We start from the raw sequence: 20,054 nt of genomic DNA on the forward strand, positions 1-20,054 counted from the left end.
CTTTGAAGTACTCTAATAGAACAATCAAAATGAGATGAATATGAAACACCTTAATAGAACAAGCTCTCATACTTGGCAATATGGACACTAACAGAGAAAACAAGTAAAGATACAGTTGTTTTGTGAAGAATCATAAAACACTGAAACATTCTTAACAGCACATAATAGTGCCATACCTAATTAACCTCAACACATTTACCCACTCAAATTATATAGTGTGACAAATCACATTTAATTGTGGGTTTGGGTTTACAATATTTGGTAATAATATGCATACTAGTTGTGTTCCTGTAAGTGGTACTGCTAACACACTGTACAATACAAAATTTTATTAATTTGTTAATGAGATATTTACATACATAAAAAATCTTTTAAAAATCTTACCTTATTAGTAAGACCACATTTGTGACTGGATTTTGGAAAAACGATTCAAATCGCACATTAGAAATTCGAGATAAATAGTTTTAAAGAATTCAAGTCAGCATAACTTGCCAAGGATAGCAAGCACACTTATGAAATTTTCATAAAAGGTACATCAATCTATTACCTTTCAGAACACTTCCAGTACTTGTAGCTGCTTGCAGAGTTTCCTGCCAAATAAGATAGAAAATCTGAGCAGTTGGACAACTGAAGTAGTATGACGAGTGCTCACAAAGGAGTGGAGGGAGGAGATGGCAGGGAGGGCTAGAGATAGACTTCAAAATGGAGGCAGAACATGATTAGAGTCAAGACATGAGATTACAGGGCTGCGCTGGCTCCTTAATGGCTGATATGTAGCAAAATCAACAGAAAAAACGTCTGGCCAACATTATCAGGCCATTTACCAGTATACCACTGATTCTTGCCAAGCCAGACCCTTCACAAGGCCAGATACTGCCATTCGAGATCTCTATACCACCCAGAAAAGTCGTCTGTTAAAACCAGTCTCATGCAAATAGTTTGAGTAGTACTGAGGGTCAAAACTAGCAGTACAATAGTGTGGCTATTTACTGGTGGTGTTAGTTTGATTTTACCTGATGTGAGATTTGGATCGGTTTTGTAAAATCTAGTCACATTTTAATAATATAGGAGACAAACATGTGCTCAATAATTAGGTCTTCAACATAACTTGACTCATATTTGTAGCACTACCACCAATTAGCACCATTACAGCAATAAACTCATCAGAGGTGGATGTGCTTTTTAACAAATATCTGCCTTCTGTGTTTCCCCATTCCTTTTATCTTCAATTAGTCATCTTATCCTTCATACCAGCTACAAAGGCATTGTTTTTCCATATCAATGCTTTCCTTAAATGAGAGAGAGCATTTATTTAGATTATACAAAATTATATTTGACACGCTTAACGGACTGTAGTATCCTTGTGATAGCATTGGGTAGTAATTATGCAGGGCTTGTAAAGTGACTGTAATGGGCCACACCCAAATCATCTACTAAAAAAAATGTTTAGATGATGCTGCCTACCAAAGTATCCTAGCCTCCGAGAAAAGATTTTGGCTAGTTGCAAATCTCTGACTGATTTATGTACAACCTTACCATACCTACACCCTTACCATACCTACACCCTTACTATACCACAATTTTATAGTTTTATGAACAAGTGTCATGATAGGAGAGAAAATACATACAAAGTCAGCCATGTGACGGTTAATAAATACAGGAAACCAATGTTATTATTAACACCCTGTACACTGTACTTCACTTATAATCAGGTTTTGTAAATCTGTAACTCCTTGGTGGCTCATTTCTTCTTAGTGGGAATAAACACTACTTATTTTCACAGGTTTTTCACAAAAAGGAGACCAAACTACTTTATTGTAAGTTCATTCACTTATTTATAACCAATCATGAAGTAGATTTTTGCCATAAACAAAGAAATGTTCACTACATGTATACACACATAGAAGTATGGATGTCTTCATCAGTACAAGTACACAAAATAATTTGGAATTTTCAACTAGAGTAGGGACCATAGCACATCGATAAAAAGTACTGAAACAAGTTGGAGTAGTCTACGACATTAAATCATAGCAAAACAAAAAGGAGTGTTTTTCCCAAATGTGCTCAAGATACCATAATGGAAATGCATAACACTTCTTATTGTTTTACTGTGATTTAATATCGTGCACTACTCCAGCTTGTTTCAGTACTTTTTACCGATGTGATATGGTCCCTACTCCTATGATCAACCTGTCACATAGCATTTCAAATCAAGAAAAGCACCTCTGCAATCCATGCATACCGAAAGAAAGAAATAGCGCCCTGCACCCCAGTTATATCAATTATCACCTGAAAAGTGAAGTATCCATTATGCTTCATTGTCAGCTATGTATTTTCAACCCGTTACACAGCAGTACAAATCAAGAACTGTTTGAAAAGCACCTCCGTAATTAAAATAGCCGCTATAGAAAATACAGACGATTTCTATTACAAAGGGAATCCATCACGTGCTAGCTACCACCAAATTAACACTCAATGCTGTCACTAAGATGAATGGGACACAAAGGAGGGCACTGGTAAGTCCATGAAGAATACATTGTACATACTGCGGTATGCCAAAAGGCACCTCTCATGCCGAAGCAATGTCAAACTGAAAAAAATCAAGTCTGTATCCTTAGCCATTGTCAAGTTACGCTTTTCTGAAGGAATCAGTCAACTACTTGGTCTGTCAGTTACTCCTGTTAAATAATTACTATTTTAAATTTCTTAGCAACTTGTTGAAAGCATTTCTGGTCAATCTGAAGGCTTGTTTGGCTTAGTTTTGGCTACCTTATCGGCGTCAAGGAAAATTGAGGCTGGTTTTTGGGTAATGTTGTAGGCCATGCCTACTCCTTTGTGGTCCTATTATACAATACGTTATATGATAGGCTTGTAAATCATTGTTATTGTGAATTTGCTGACCTCTCTTATTATTAACTCTTGCCACAATGTTATGTGATTGGATTTTGGAAAACAATCCAAATCGCACATTAGAAGTTTCGAGATAAATGGTCCGGTTTTAAAGAATTCAAGTCAGTATAACTTGCCAAGGATAGCAAGCATGCCTATGAAATTTAAACAAAGATACATCAGTCTATTACCTTTCAGACCACTTCCAGTACTTGGAATAAACATGTCTCCCATGATTCATTGAAAGGGCTTCTCAAACTTTAAAATTTGTTGCATCATAACATGTACACATGTAATTCTTCAGCCAAGAGGAATGCATTCAGAGCACTTGTCCTACCAGTTTTAGATTATGCAAGTACCGTGTGGAATCCTCACACTCAGAAAAACATTTCTGAAAATCCAAAATTGTGGGGCTCGTTGGGTGTGTGGCAGCAGGTACAACTGTCATTGTCATGCATGGTCAAAGTCATCTAGTGAATGTTGTCATGAGCTTCACTGGCCATCTCTTTCTACTCGTTGGAAGTATCTTACAATAGTTACCATTTATGATGTTTATCACTGCCACATTTCCTTACCTTTTTCAAGCTCCTTTTCATTTACCAATTCTTGTACAAGATCTCACTCCCTTTCGTTACAGTGTAAGCAGTCATCAATAAACTCTTATAGGTTTTCTTTTTTGGTAATGGTATCTTTTATGGAATTCTGTCCCACATGATATTCTCTCTCTTCTCACTTTAGACGAGAGTTGTATAAATTTTTGTAACACTATTTTTTTCTCTTGCTACAGTATTTAGTTATTTGTTCTGCATTGTACTAATGTCCTTGTAATGTTTGTTGTTCTCTGTTTTTGTATCTTGTGTTTTTGTAGGTGTTCCTCCTATAGGCATTTGCCTTTTGTAATTACCTTACCCTTATGGTTAAACAAATAAAATAAATAAATAAATAAATACTTGCAGCTGCTTGTAGAGTTTCTCACCAAATAAGCTAGAAAATCTGAGCAGTTGGACAATCAAATTAAGCAGTATCATGAGTGCTGACGAAGGAGTGGGGGGTGGAGGGTGGTAGAGTGGGTAAGGGATAGACTTCAAAGTGGAGGAAGACCTCGATTGGAGTCCAGACTCCAAACACGAAATTACAGGGCTGTGCTGGCTCTTTAGTGGCTGATATATAGCAAAATCAACAGAAAAAATGTCTGGCCAACATTTCTAGTCCATCTACCAGCTAACCACTGATTCTTGTCAAGCTAGACCCTTCACAAGGCCAGACACCGCCATTCGAGATCTCTACACCACCCAGAAAACACGTCTGTTAAAATCAGCCTTGAGTCGTTTGAGTAGTACTGAGTGTCAAAACTAGCAGTATGATAGTGTGGCTATCCACTGGTGGTGTTAGTTTGATTTTGCCTGATGTGCGATCTGGACCGATTTTGTAAAATCTGGTCACATATAAGACTTTGTACAAATCCATATAACTTTCACATGGTCATTATTCATTACACAAACAAGACAAGTGTTAACAAGCTTGACAGCTGACAATGTCACATTAGACTTATTGCAAACATATGACAGTCACTCTGTATGGCAGCTAATACTTGTTTGGTTGAGGGTGAGCACTAGTTGCATAGGACAATGTACAAAGAGTTTGCCAGCCTACAATGAACTGTATTATAAGCTTCATAAGTTGTTTGTGTAATAATTATTGTTATTGTACGTGAATGGATTGACGTTACCATCTTTTGACTAGTGTGGGGCTCTCTCAGCTTCACCTCAATAAACATCTCAAGGATATTGCTAATTCATAAACACACATTCAGGACATTCCCTAATGTTCTTTCTGATGGTTTATGAAGCCAACAATGTCATTTGTAGTGAATGCTGTTATACTTTCAGTACAATACCATTATAGAGAGTTATAGAAATGTTACAGAGACTTTTCAATGTCAATACAGCCAACATTTTTCACATGTTCACTGAAGCATATATAAAATGTTTTATCCATGTTGGTACTAACAGTCAAGTACATTAATAGTATTATAAGTATGTACGTGTTGAGCTGAATCCTCAAAAACATTTAGTAACTCATGGATGCAATTGCACATGATCTTGAAATAAATTTGGCTCATTTGTAGTGCTACTTGACCCGCTAAAAATATTTCAAAATCTATTGTTTAAATTTCTGACATGATATTACAGCCAATCAGAATTTTAGCCATGATACATTTCCTATAGGGAAGCCATAAAATGCTTACAGCCCTTTTCCGAACTTGTAATGGAGCCAATTTGCATGTGTCTGTTATTGACACCTTGGCTGTCACCATTAATCATATAGTTGACTGAAATGTTTACTCTCTTGAGAAAAAAATCCACTTTTAATTTTTAGCTATATTTCAGAATCCAGCTCAACTTGTACATACTATAGGTACTCATCAATGTGATGTAATGTGTACACAATTGTATTACCAACAACCAGCCTGTGGTCACTAACAAGGTGTACACCTGGTTTAAATAGTACATGTAAATAGTAACATGGTACTTGGGAATTTGAAAAAAAAAGTTATGTAGTTTGTGACAATTAGCTAATTCTTTCTTCAAAATTCCAAACCTTAATTGAGAAATCATTATTTCAAATACACACAACACAAGTATACAGTGACAACTGTCAACAATGTCACTGTTGTTACTGTATTACACTATTTGTACAACCAAGAGGGGGTACAACATTACTTATACAATATTAACTCATCAACATACTACCTGGATATCATGTTGAATGGCACATTATAGTTAATTTGTGAATACTACACTAAATATATAATACTAGCCATTTAAATGATAGCCAATTAATAATTATGTACTAAACATGACCATATATGGTAACACTTATGGGAATACTTTGTATACAAGTCAACACACTACACATTGTATCAACTCACCACATCCTTCCCATTCACATCCACACCATTCTGTAGGTGTTGTTGTACATCACTGAGTCTGCCATTATTAGCAGCAACACATAATCCCACAATGGTATACTATAGTGTACATATAATGTAACAAATAACATGTCATGTACTATACAGCTACACTACTGGACACAATACACAACATGGTGGGGGTGAGTTAGAGGTGTAATTTTTATCCCTATAACAAGTGGATGACTACCCCACACATAATGGGAGATGATAAAATAACATAACATATTGAATACACATGACTAAGGTATCCAAATAGAAAAGTATTAACACACAACACATCCAGACTGTGGGGGAAACTTTTGTGTAGTTTGTGGTTTTGCTTACAACCATGAATGTTTTTACTGTGAACCTTCATAACATGTATCAACCACAAAAAGTTTTCCACCTCAAATGATTACATTGTATGGTATCAATTGTAGTATGAGTGACATTTTCAGAGGTCACTATTTGACATTTGTCCTTACTTGAAAACATTGTCTTATATTTAAAGCACCACTGTATGTGTACAGAGAATACAGCAGGAAGGAGTATATCAAGAGGCTAATACAGTATGTAGAGGCAGAGGAAGGTAGAAAATTTGGGAAGGGGGGCTCAAAATTTTTTGAACTGACACTTGTATGAAATGAAGGCTTGTTCATGGTTGCAGGGATTACAACATTGTGCAAAGCACACTCAACATGCAAAGCATAGTTCAGGGTCTGGGGACATGCCCCCCCAGAATATTTTTTGAAAAATAGGTACTACGAGATTGAAACTGGTGGTAAAGTATTGTCAATTAAAATCTTTCAGGTACAACAAATGCACAATGAATCCTTCCACTATAGAGCTGCTGGTTTTGAAACCACAACGATATTTAATCATGTGATACATCCGTAATGTTACACAAGGTAATTATTAGAGGAGCTCTGCCCCTCTCATCTGAAAGTTGTGGAGGGTTCCAGCCTCTCTAGCCCCCACCTTCCACCACCACTGGTATATATGAGGTGAAACCAAGTGTTGTGTTTGCCTCAAGACACTCACTGAGTGCTGTACTTTTCCTATACACAAGCCTTAATGTGTTGTATAACACTTTCATGGGCAAATATTTAATGGATACAAAATGAACACTCCAAATTAAGATGACCAGAAAGCACTTTAAAGCACCACCACACTTGTGTTATGTATCAGTGTGGGATCAGAGTGAAGTAGCCTAGAAGTATTAGACACATGTGCACCAGTCTAGTAGTGTGGATACTGCTTAGTGACAGTTCAAACGATATGAAGTAGGTACTGGTTGTTCAGTTAACAATATTATTTTCTTTCTTGTTTGTTTGTAGGCGAAAAACTTTAGTGGCCAGTGCAGTCATCACATGATAGAACACTATAGTTAAGTGCCTTGTGCTTTAATTCAAGATTCTTCCTAGTTGGATATTAAGACACATGCAGCATTCACATAAAGTAAGTTACATTAGTCAGCAGCGTAGGCAAAGTATGTAGTGATGTAAAAATGTCCATACATGTGTGTGTGTGTTGCATGACTGTCCACTCTGGCATATGGCAAAAGTCTAGCTACATCACTAGGTAGTGAGGATGTATAGAGAAGGTAAAATTAGTCCAAAATTTACTGTCCTATGTTTTTTTGGTTGAACCAGAAACTCCACGATTCCATAGAGTGATGTAATTTAATTATTTTAGTTCAGATTCTTATCAGATTCATGGTGCTGGTTATCTTGAATATTTAACCTGAGGTGGATTGCATGTCCTCCTTGAAGTTAATAGACATTTAATTTAACTTCATAAGCCAATAGCAACACATGTGACATATTCAAGTTCAAATGCAACTACAGTCAAGGTCTTGACTGGGCAAAAATTCACCTTGACTTTGTGTGTCTTAAAATGTTTCAGTGTTTGACTGCTTTATTTCTTATTTTCCAATGTGTACTGGCACTTGTACCATAACAAGTGTGGGCTTGCAAAAATAGGGCATAAAATTTGCCTACATTTTCAAACTTCCATTAGCTACTCAAAACTTTTTGATTGTATCATGCTATGGTCATGTACTCTTCTGCCGGCCCTTATTAAATGTTTAAATGGCTATTTGATACAAGTTACAGAATGAAAATATTCTATATACTAAGATATGACCGGTTGCGTGGCAGGATGTAGTTTGTGCCCACCCTATAGTATTTTCACAGGTCCAGTCAAATACCAGCTAATTTCTTGGTGTGTGTTCCCAACAGCTACGAAGAAACATCATTACAATCATAGCAACTTATTATCTGCTGGAATTTTGAAAGATCTTGTTGGAGATTCTTAGGTTGCATTATAATTCCTGTAAACTCACATATAGCTTTTGATTGTGGGTTTTGAATACATCCGGCCCACAACTAATGCATGTAGAATGATTTTGTTGCCTTGCATGACCATTGACCTACCTAAGTACAGTCAAAAGCTAGTGACAATCCCTTACATTTGACATATGTGGTAACGTATCAGGCTTGTCCTTTTGTACAACCCGGTCTTTTGACAAAATTGATAATAATAATAATAATAGTATGATCAAACGTATGATCAATAGAATGATTCTGGAGTGAATTATTATACTTCACCCTGTACTTGTTGAGCTACACATATTTTTGCACGCAGGCTATCCCTTGCACAAATACTGTACAAACATTTACTATTAGAGTTACGTAAAAGTCTAACCTTTCTTTTCGCCATGTTGTATGAAGCATAAGCAGCGGAAGGAGAGTTGCTTTTAGATACGCGCCACGCCCAGCGATGAATTTCACGTGAATGGCAGGCGGATGGATATGGGCGGTAATGTATCTCGTAGTGTGAATATTTCTTACTATTTTTTTGAAGCATTTAAGTCGGAAAATGCAAGAAAAGAAGTTTGTTTTCTAACCTGATTCCTTTTCTGCTGAGGAAGAAATCGTCTCGCACTGACTCGAGTAGAAAGTTGAATTGCGTAATGTCGTTGTCATGCTGAAAATCCAGCGAATAAAGAAGATAGGCTAAGTGGTACAGTGAATTGGACTTCGCAGAAACGTTGTGCTGGGTATCAGTAATACATGTAAGTAAAATTAGCCAATCGCACACTGCAAAACAAATTTGTTCCATTGTTTACAAGTTAGGTGTAGATGTACTGTACCTATATTATGTCATAACATGTATCTAGAAAGTCCTCAGTTATAATATCTTCTTCTACACTGTACTCTTCTACATCTAAATCACTGTTTTTGGTTTCATGTTCTTCACTGTCACTGTTTGTGTCTTCATCATCTATGTTGGTAATAGGAGTCTCAGTTTGTAGGTTAGAACCGGCATTCTTGACACAAACAAGCTGGTCCACAATGCCTCTCTTCCTGCAACCACAATTAGCTGTTCTACAGTCCTTTTTGCAGCTACACCCCTTCATCAAAAAGTCTACTGACTCTTGAACTCTACTCTGTATTTCAGGAGCTTCCCAGTCAAATGTGTACCCATCATGTGATTTATTCCAGCCACTTTCTTCAGGTATTGGCAATGATGTGTACACATCTTCTGATGAATTATGTCACAACTGACTAGTCCAGCATGAACGGAGCCAATGTCTCCACGGCGCCATGATAGATGGAACTCTGTCTTCTTCATTCAGTATTCTCCACTTACCACTTCACAGATTTCTGTTAGCCAAAGTTCGTGTTTATTTCTACTAGGTAAGGTGGAGTCTATGGAATTGTAAAGGTGAAATGGAACCTGGTGGCTGTCATTAATAGCTTTAAATGCAGATAGATTTTTTTTGAAGTAGTATGTGCCCACAACTGAGTCTTACAAAGGATAAAAATTCACTGTCCTTCGTAGTCCTACTGGTGTCAAATAACTTACCTGGCATGTCTCTTCCACTTATAAACTTTGCATGTTGAAAAAATATGTTAAGGATAGTAGCTTTACCTAATGTCTTAAAATATGATATATAATCACATCCTGTACTAATAAAAAGTGTTTGCATAATGGCTCCGAGATTTTCTTTGGGCACAATACTTAGATCAGGGTCATGCATAAATGCAGTTTCAGGTTACTCATAGAAAGATACTTCGTGTCTGATGAGTGTGGTACATTTAGTTGAATGATATAGTTCTTTGGTGGTTGACTTACAAGGTGTAGACCAATGTTAATAAACATCTGTGTCTGGTGAGTATATTAAAATATTGTTGGCACTAGACTGTGTGGCGTGCCTCCAGATCCTGTGGTCTGCTTCTTCTGCATTTGAGTAATACTGTGATAGGCTATCTGCTATAATTTCATCTACACATATGATCCAAGCTAAATCTTCATTATTTCCTGTGAAGCGGCCAGCAACCACTAAACGTTGGTGGTTCTTTAACAAGAATCTGCCTTGTTGCATTATTGACAGACCGATTGCCTCAACAATTGATCGTTTGCACTGTCTGCATTCCAAAAAAATTTGCCACCCACTAGGTGTAGTTGATTGGTGCATGAATGAGATGAGCTGATGCTCGCTGATTGTTTTATGCTGTAAGGACCTCTTGTGTTGCTCAAACTGTTTAGGATTAAATTTTTGTCGTCCAGGCTTATCAAATATCAAGTGCACTTCGTCAGCATAAGCCTTATAGTGGGACAAAACAGATTGATTAAAAAGCAGTTTGGTATAATGTAAAATAGTCTTTGTTTGACGTAGTGGCCGGGTGTTAATTATAAACATGGCATCAATTATAACAACCTGTGGGGATAAGGGTAGGTAGGATGTAAAAACTGGAGGATCAGCTGATATATACCTACTAGTTAATTTACCAGTCCATTTACTCTTACTGGCCTTATGAGGGTATCCATCTTCATCTGCAATAGCCCGAGGTAACACTGAAAACTGAGTATTCAATGTATCATATTGTAAATTTGAGTGTTTACACCATGCTAACTGACAATGCAGGCACTTTATTAAATACTTCTGTTCTTGCTCTTTTGGATTTCTTCTCTTGGCTTTACATTTTGCAGATTTCATCGTCAACAGTCTATGTTGTCTCAGTGGTGCTTTTACTGAAACTTGGTTGGTGTAATGTGATGTTCTATATGGTCAAGATAAGCTTGTGTGCCAATTTGATGAAAGTTCAGCATGTCCGTTTCTTGTTCAAGGGTAGCTTTTTCTCCACTAAAAACATTTAAAATTCCTCTATTGTGTGATGGTGTTATAGTCAATAAATTATTAGTTCTAACAAGGGAACACATTTGCTTGACATTTCCCTTACTTTGGTAGATTTGTGGGGTACTGTCTAAGATGGCGTTTGAAGGTGGTTGATTACTCTTTCTTTCTGGAAATAACTCATGGATGATATTCTTATAAGCCTTAATGTGGTAGTTAAAAATAATGTTTTGTTTCTGAAGGTTTGACTTTGTGGGATGTGTAACAGCAGCTTTCAGGTCCTTGTTTATACACATTTCATGTGCTTCGTCTAGTGCAATAGTACACCGCCTGCGTCCAGACATACTGACAGTAAAACCACCATTTCTAAGGCACTGCAAAACTTCTGACGGAAAGCTCTCAATGTCAGCTATATGGTAAGGTATAATTCTTTCATAAAAGTCCCTGTTAAATGCTGAAAATAATGGACTCATTATTTTAAGGCTGGATAAATGTAAATTCCAATTGCTGCTTCTGATTGCCAGGTATAAGGACAAGTAGCTAAAACAATCTATGAATACAAACTGGTACCAAAATTTTATTGTGTTGTCATTGAAGGCCAATTGTTCAATCTATGATTTGTTATTGTCTCAGGATAATAGTCACATATACACTTTTGAACAATATATGATTGAAGTTTGGTTTTTAATGCATCTTGCTCATTCTTTTCTTCAGAATTTTCTTTATTTAAAGTTTTCAATTGTGAGAGTACTACAGACAGTACTGCTAATGGAGTAGAAACCGCTTCATGTAAAGACTTACATAGATTCTTAATGGGAATTGTTCTTGGGCGTTTTGGTCCCACTTTTCCTAGCTTGTGAGGAGAGTTAGATGGCGATAGTCTGTCTAGATGGTGTTGCTTTCTAGTAGTGCACTGATCTGGATCTTCTTGTAACGGAATTTGTAGGTTTGTGTTTGTAATTGTAATGTTACTTACTGATGTAGAATTGTTAATGTTTACCATCTGTGATTCACTGTTTTCACCACTCACTGTAGAATCTTCAACTAGTTTATTGATGGACATGCTGTTACCTTGACTACTGAATATGCCATTTTTGGATCAGGTTGGACCAGTTGCAACTGTTGTTCCATGAAAGCTACGTTGCTGATCCCCACAGTAAATAACTTTGAAGCATGTCAAAATTGTCCACTGATGCTACTGTGAAAATGTTTGGAGAGATTTTGTTTCATATGCTAGTCTGATGCTTCAGCTGGGCATGTCCAGTGACAAACCTGTTGTGAGTGTCTGGTGAGCTGACACAACCAAGTCTGTTTAGAATTCTCATCAACTGGCGTGAACCACTGCATACTTCAACTACATCAGAAAGCAGATGGTGAAAGATGGTTGGTTGTTTCGTGTTGGTGCTAAATTGTAAAAGGCATATTTAAAAAAAAGGTACATGCTAATTTTGTCTGTTCACTTATATGGCAGTGTTGACGTTCACGTGCTGTACTGGTGGCTGTCAAAAGAAACTTGACTAAGAGTGGATTTACATTCTGGAGACATTAAGATATTCTAAATTGTGATTGATTGATAAGTGAGCTGGCAAATGACTGTTTCTTGTTCTCCTCATGTACCATGTCATTGACAATGCACCCTGCGTAAGTTAGTACTTGTTCCTTGCTTAGCAGTGATTTATCATGCTTAGCAGGTTCATTGTAGCAGCTATTGCTTGCCTGCAATGTACTTAAGGCCCATGAAAGACTGATGATGGGATCTACCCCACTATGGTAAAGTACGGTGCCAATTTTTTTGTGTACGCATTTGTAAAGTAAATATGATTCCAGATAAACTATTAGCTGATGTAACAGCCACCTAGATGAAAACTGTACACTGGTTTCACCTAACTCCAGGGACAGTACTAGTGAATTAACATTGCCACTGTCAGTCAACCCATAAGACTCCAAAAATATCCTACAAACCCAAGGTGCCTTTCCTACTAACAGATGCTTAGCAACATACAGAACAGCAGCAACTGTTGGCTTAGTTACAGTATCTGCTGTGTTCTCACACGTGTGCTTCCAAATTGCTATTGAATCATCATCCGACCCATTTTGTTCCCTTTCCAGTGATTTAATTACACTGCAGTGCATTTTGTAACAGGTAGTGTATATGTAGTCATTGTCTTAAAGGTGCATGGCTATTCCAGCTGTATATTGTTATATGTTTGCTTACAGCTGAAGCATTTGGGCTATGTAGACAAAATGTTTTATTCCCTTTTGGTGTAGCCCCACAAGAAGCACAGGGATTAGGTGTATGAAACTGGCGATATAGTGTGTTATAACAGTGCTGACATAATACAATCGGTTTATCTACTGATGGACTTACCCCTAACAGCTTCTCAAGCTCATTGGAAATAACAAATGCAGGTTTGATAAGTTTTGCTTGAAGTGGCTCATTACACTTTGGATTACTGCACTTTCTAACAGGTCTTGGTGATTTGGATTTCCACTTTGGCATAAAGTAAGGGTCATTGTGGTGTCGTTGAGCCTCTATGAAGTGAGACTTACATATGGAACTGCTGTCAGTAGGGGGTGAGTCTAAATGGAGCAAGAGAAATTTTTGCTCCTTTGATCCCCAGTTGCCATACTGTGTCATTCGCTTATCCTTACTTCCACACAGGATACACTGCTTGGGAGTACTACCGTATAGCGGAAAATTTTGGCGGGAGAAAATTTTGGCGAATTGATCATTGGCAGAAATTGGCGAATAATATTTTGGCGAATGCATGGCATTACTTTGCCCACGCAATTTTAATCTGACAGCGTTGGCGACGAAGCTTTGCGATGTCTACAGTTCAATGCCTCTGATTCGAATCGACGCACTGTTATGTAAATAGCTAGCTGAAATAAAAACAACGTGCAAAGTCAGTAATCGAGACTGGAGCGCTGGCATGTGGCAAGCGAGGCAAGGCATTTGCACATGATGGGCACTGAGCTGGTGAATTGCCCATCTGCCTGAGCTATTAGTCTAATACTGGCTGTGGATACTTGCAAAAGATTAACCACTCACCGCTGTAACAGTATTAACAGAATAAATTAATTCACTCACCGATGAACAGCGTCTACTGCACTTTCAGTGTTTATAAAAATGGCGAATAAAATTTTGGCGAATCCATGCATACTCGCTAAATTCGCCAAAATTTTCTCCTGCCAAAATTTTCCGCTATACGGTACCTTCAGAAGTGCTGGCACTGTTATGGACTTCATCAGTGGCATTAGATGATCTATGCAGCAGCAGCTGCAAATACATAATAAGGCCCCTATTTGGTGATTATTAGTTTCTCATCCACCGCCCGCATCCTTCTTAAGCTACCGCATGGTAAGCCATTATTTACTCTGTGCATGCTCAGAAGAACACTTGATACCAAACTGTTATAATTTTTGGTTGATGAACGCTACAATGCGCTATGTATCGCCAGGAGAACTGTTGTTTTCCTTAGCAAATTGCTGCAGTGCCAGTTGCAATCGTGTTCTATCGACTTCATCAAAGCAGGCTTTCAGTTGACTGTCTAAAAACAGTTGGCGATAACGAAAAGTAGAATCAGCTGGTGAAGGAAATGTTTGTAGTAAGAAAGAAAGACAATTTGGACAAGGTCTGTACATCAGTGTGTTAATATTATAAAATAATGGCATAATGGTAATACCCTCCCGCCCGCATCATAATAATTAGAAAGGCTGGATGAGAAACTAATAATCACCGAATAGGGGCCTAATATTGTTTAAATCAAATATTTATGTAATGTTAGTTATCAGTGTATAACTCTTTACGCGACAGCTGGACACTTAATTCTAATGGCTTGTTATGTTGATCTAAGACTGTTTAATAAGTGATAAGCTTTATAGAGCGATTGATGTGCAGAAACGATTTTGTACCACTGCTGAAAATGAAGTGCAAGCCCCCAAGATTCTTACCTTGCTCAATTGTTCTGATTGATGCTCCACTGTTTGCAAGAATTGAAAAGATCGAGATACTCTAATAGAACAGTGAGGATCTGGGTACTCTAATAGAGCAGTCACAGTATTCAGAGAAGCAGTGTAGCAAGTTACTTAGCTACGAATGTGTAATAAGGAGATATAATTGGTGGAGAGCAGCTATTGTCAGCAGGCTGTGACTTTTTTTGGTCTTCAACTTACAGCTGGCCTGGCAGCCTGGCCCCCTCACTCTTTGGCCTGCTCCACCGTCCCTGGGTTCTATGATATCACTTGTGCGCCAGGTTAGTTACGCAAGATACATGTTCACTCGATTTAAATTACAGTTGCACTGGTAAATTTGTGTATAATTTTGCATAGCTAGCTGTTTTCAACTTTTTGTAGTTTGTGCTTATTAATTATATAAATCAATGGCGGATCTAGAAATTTCAAAGGGGGTTCAGGCTTAGGCGACAAGGGTAGATCTCAGCCTGCCAGCCTAGGAGACAGAAAAACCTTTAATTTTAAACTTGGTCTTTACATCCACAGTATCTGCACATTATTATAGGCAGACACAGCACAGCCGCCATGCCCATACAATGGGCAGGTAGGCCACCTTTGCCATGCAATTATACACATGCCCATCTTCATATGGCAAGTGGTAGTCACTTCCATACTGCCAGTTGATACACTTGCAACCGGAATCACTGAGAATTTTGATTGTCGAAACTTTGCCTTGGTCACTTGATTTCACCTATAAAAGAGCCTTGATTCTTGATAGTCTACTGTAAAATACTAGTAAATCCTCGTGTATGCTAAAAGTTAACTTTCAAAGGTGCTTTATCATCCCTTTTGTGGACATCTTGATTGGTTGATTCACTGTACAAAACACCCTTGATTGCTTGATTGAATCTTGACCCCAGTCACAAGTGTTTCAACAGACTGTATTGAAGTGACTACCCCTTGGATTAGCATTTAAAACATGTTGTGTGTCACTAGTCTATGCTTGGAATAGCTAGACCTGCAGTAAATGTGTGCATATGAGTCTTATTTCACTAGCTAAATGTACTTACTCGGAAGCCACTATGTGTTGAAACAGTTACTCTTTTCATAGATAGTAGCTACTACATAGAATATACTATGTGACCGAATTTTGGAAATTCACCCATATGGGTGCGCATGAAATAATTAGAATTTAAGGTATTGAGAATGGCTTAAAACCATCAACGAGTAGATTTGCACTATAAAGCTTGTTATTTGGTCATTAAAAACTTTAAGTGTCAAATGCGCCCATATGGGTGATTTTCCAAAATTCAGTCACACTATATCCATGCTCTTTATTGCTGTGAAATTGTAACATGTGACTGGATATGGAACATTCTCAATATAAGCCACTAAGTGCTTATAATATCATGTGATGACTTAGAGATGTATTAGTTTCATCCTAGAGGCTGAAAGCAAATAAAATGTGACTGGGCCTGTGAAAATAGGGCATGTGCACGTGGGCACATGATTTTTACTTACTTTTTCAAACTTTCATCACTCATAACTTTTTACCAAAATGCCATGGTGGCAATTTTCAGGTCTTAGTAAGCATTTAATCCAGTGGCTTTATGATGCAAGTTACAGAATGCAAATATTCTGTTCCAGTACTGAGATATGACCTGTAGCATAACAGGATGTAGTTTGTGTCCACATGCCCTGTTTTCGCAGGTCCGATCACAAATACTAACCAAACACATAGTACGTACCATTTGTATAAACTACAAACCCATGAAAGCAAGTGTTCTTGCCTCTTGTGTAATGTGCAAACCAATTAAGCACTTCAGGGTTGGTATATTCTGATCAGAGTTCTGACTGCTTAAAATCAACTCCAGTTCTTGCTCCAAATACTCTCCAATTAAATAGAAGACCAAAGGTGAGTTCTTGCAACAATTCCCGCCTTTATAATCATGTGATCTTGCCTCTATTATTAGTTGTGTCACAATTCTATACCTGGGGAAATCCTTCAAGAACTGGAACAGGTTGGAAAAGGGCATTTTGCTTGGGGAATCCTAAGAGCTTTGACTCTGGCCTGAGCTTGAAAGAAATCGTGAGTTTTATAGTGATGACCCATGAGAATTGGTAGGCTTAACTAAAAATTTGTGGGTTTAGAGTTACTGCTTGTGGGACCTTGAATTTGGTAGTGAAATTGTGAGTCTCACGGTAAATCCATGAGGGTTGGCAGGCCTGAGATCTAGGATATTCTTATGTGAACAGGTATGTGAAGCCAGACTTTCCAATATCTGAATAGTTTTGTGTGCATGAATCTACCCTTAACTCCCTGTAGTTAGCAAAGTGTATGCAGAGTCCACATTCATGAGGGCTCAAAAACAAGTATTCATCATACACAATTAGTATTGGTTAAAGTGTATTGCCCCTAGCTAAACCTATACACTGCTGTAACTGCAGCTTATTAACTACTGGATGACTTAACATAGCTATACTCATCTGCCATGTATGTCCAGTTTGCATCATGTGATGTAGATATGACTGGACTTTCACCTTTATCAACTCCCCTCACCAGGTAATATTCCTGTTATGCTTTTAACACAAAGTGCTTCAGAGACTGGTCACAGCTCACACCTGCACTTTCCTTTGTTAGAATTCCTCTCAGTATTAATACTCACAAAATCACATCAAACACAGAACAGTAGAATAATCGACCAGAATATCATCATCCTAAACAACTCCCACCACTGGTACTCTGTTTAACATCTTCTCATGTGATTGCAATTTAAACCCACAATCACATGTGACCCAATTTTGGAAAATCATCCTGCAAAATTTGCAGGAAAACTCAATTAAAAATTTCAGCAATATTTTTTTGCACATTTGGATAAAGCAACTATTAAACCTTCTTGCTGTGAAATTTCACAACCAAAGCTTCTTTCTGCTAGGAGATATGGATGATTTTATCAGACCATGTAGTGATTTCAGGGACACTACAAATGGGGTGATTTGTTCTGGTGCTACAGTGGTTACAACTAAGTCTTAGACAATGATACATGGCATTTAATTGAAGAAAAGGACCAGGAACACTTGATTTAACTATCAGAAGTCTCTTTATAATACTTTTAGACAGTAGGAATAGAATTATTTGTAAACAAAGTGATTTGTCACAAGTTGTCACACTTATATATAAACAGTAAATTGACCAATTGCAATGGCACCACTGGCAAGATATGCATGAGATATTATCCCTACCAGGTAGAGAAGTGATTCAGGAAAGTGTAACATTGATACCATTGTTTGTTTCATGGTACTGCTAACCCAGCTTTGTAAACAAACCGAACTAATCTTATTTCAGTGAAGCATAATGAAGCCAGTGAGCTTTGATATTGTGAAGCACTACAAGTTGAGCTACAAGCAACTACACAATTAGTTGTTTTCCAGCAGAACATTCAAGTAATCTTAAGCTTGGAACACTATAAAGTTGAGGGAGTGTATAAACAGTGGAATGGACTACTGGAATGGAATTTTTTAAAGTTCAATATCAGTTTTTACATCCAAATAAGTACAACTCCTCTCCTTAAGTAAGCAAATAAATAGGATTCCCTTTGAAGTCGGCATACTTTTCCTCACCACAACACTTGTATGACTTATAACTCAATACTTTATAACTGTCTGAAGGTTCAGTTCAGTGTACAACATGGCACTGCCACAATGAACTTTAGCTTAAATTTTGTTTTCTGACATAATTGTGGAAAAGGCTCATTGTAAATGCTTACAAGATAGTCGCATTTCACTTTTCCCAATGATTTTCGCTTAGGTTCCTAGGTTAGTGGTAAACACCTCATACAGGCTCTGCCTTCTGTGTTCGCCCTCCTGGTAAAGTTGATAATAAATGAATACTTCATTGTACAGTGAATGTACTTTTACAATGCATTCATGTACTCAGCTAGCTAGCTAACTTTTTATCATTTGGGAACAAGGGTTAAGTCAGGAGTCTTCTTGGTATGCTGTGTATGTTCATAACTGACTTTACACTACAAAATATTGGTAAACTTTGTCTATGGTGAGGTGAATTATGCTAAGAGCTGACTTCAAGGGGAATCCTATTTGTTTGCTTACACAAGGGGAGGAGTTGTACTTATTTGGATGTAAAAGATGATATTGAACTTTAAAAAATTCCATCCACCATTCCAGTATTCCATTCCACAGTTTATACACTCCCTAAAGTTGAAAAGGAGATAAAGCTTGGTATTGCCACCTGCACATTAGATTTTCACTACCTTTCCCATTGTAAAATGTCTAGTAACAGTACTTCTGGTTCTTTGTCTTGTGACATATCTGTGGCTTAATAAAATATGGCTTAATATCTCAGTATAACAATGATACAGCCCATTTATTCAATTAAAAAGTTCCATTTCAGTATTAAGCCAAATTCCAATGCTATACATCAGTGCTCCCAATAAGAATTCTTAAGTGCCAGGACAAATCCAAACTTGGCTGGACACATTACACTTAATTGTGTGGACACAGGTGGCCTATAACACTGCCTGTAGTAGGCATTCTTTGATGTAAGGCACTCTAGCATAAACATGATGTGTTGAGACACTATTATGATTTTGTGAGGTTTCTGTACAGGGCATTGGTACATTTGTGGTTACTCTCTTAGATGGCTTTAATGTTTAATCTCCTAGCAACCAAGAGACAGCTACTATATAGCAGGAGCTTCAGCCCTTATAAGCTCCTGCTTTAGTAAACAGTAAACCAAATATGCACACTCTGGGATTTTTGGGCTCCTTTGATAGGACATTATGTCCTGCCCAATACAATTATGGTCAGACATTGGCTAATTTGTCCAGAAATTGTCTGTTGCCTGACCATTAGCTGGAGCATTGTACATACAGGGTATAGCAGATGTTGTGGCTGTGAATGTAAGATTATTCCAAATAGCACTAATACTAAAGTGATGTTGGCACAATGTTCTAAAAAAACATTGCTTTACTGGGTATGAAGTGTGTCCTGTTGACCCTTTTTCATGGTGGATCTCTGATTAACATTCCAATTATGTGTAAATTATTTTTTACATAATGAAACCACCTGGGTGTTCCCCTGTGATGATATTGTCTT

The 20,054-nt window shown here is 37.5% G+C and overlaps 1 protein-coding gene across 1 annotated transcript in view; it reads right to left on the reverse strand.

Annotated features, from left to right (window-relative positions):
- LOC136257919 (uncharacterized) overlaps positions 1-8,688 on the reverse strand; it is a 47,538-nt gene extending 38,850 nt beyond the window's left edge. The window contains exons 1-2 of the mRNA XM_066051243.1: positions 8,549-8,688; positions 5,822-5,920 (exon numbers count right to left, since the gene is read on the reverse strand). Of these exons, the coding sequence (XP_065907315.1) occupies positions 5,822-5,920; positions 8,549-8,563 (114 nt within the window). The 5' untranslated portion in view covers positions 8,564-8,688. The remainder of the gene's footprint in view (positions 1-5,821; positions 5,921-8,548) is intronic.
- Between the last annotated feature and the right edge of the window lie 11,366 nt (positions 8,689-20,054).

The sequence above is a fragment of the Dysidea avara genome, chromosome 6 (genome assembly GCF_963678975.1).
Source record: "Dysidea avara chromosome 6, odDysAvar1.4, whole genome shotgun sequence".
NCBI classification, from domain to species: domain Eukaryota; kingdom Metazoa; phylum Porifera; class Demospongiae; order Dictyoceratida; family Dysideidae; genus Dysidea; species Dysidea avara.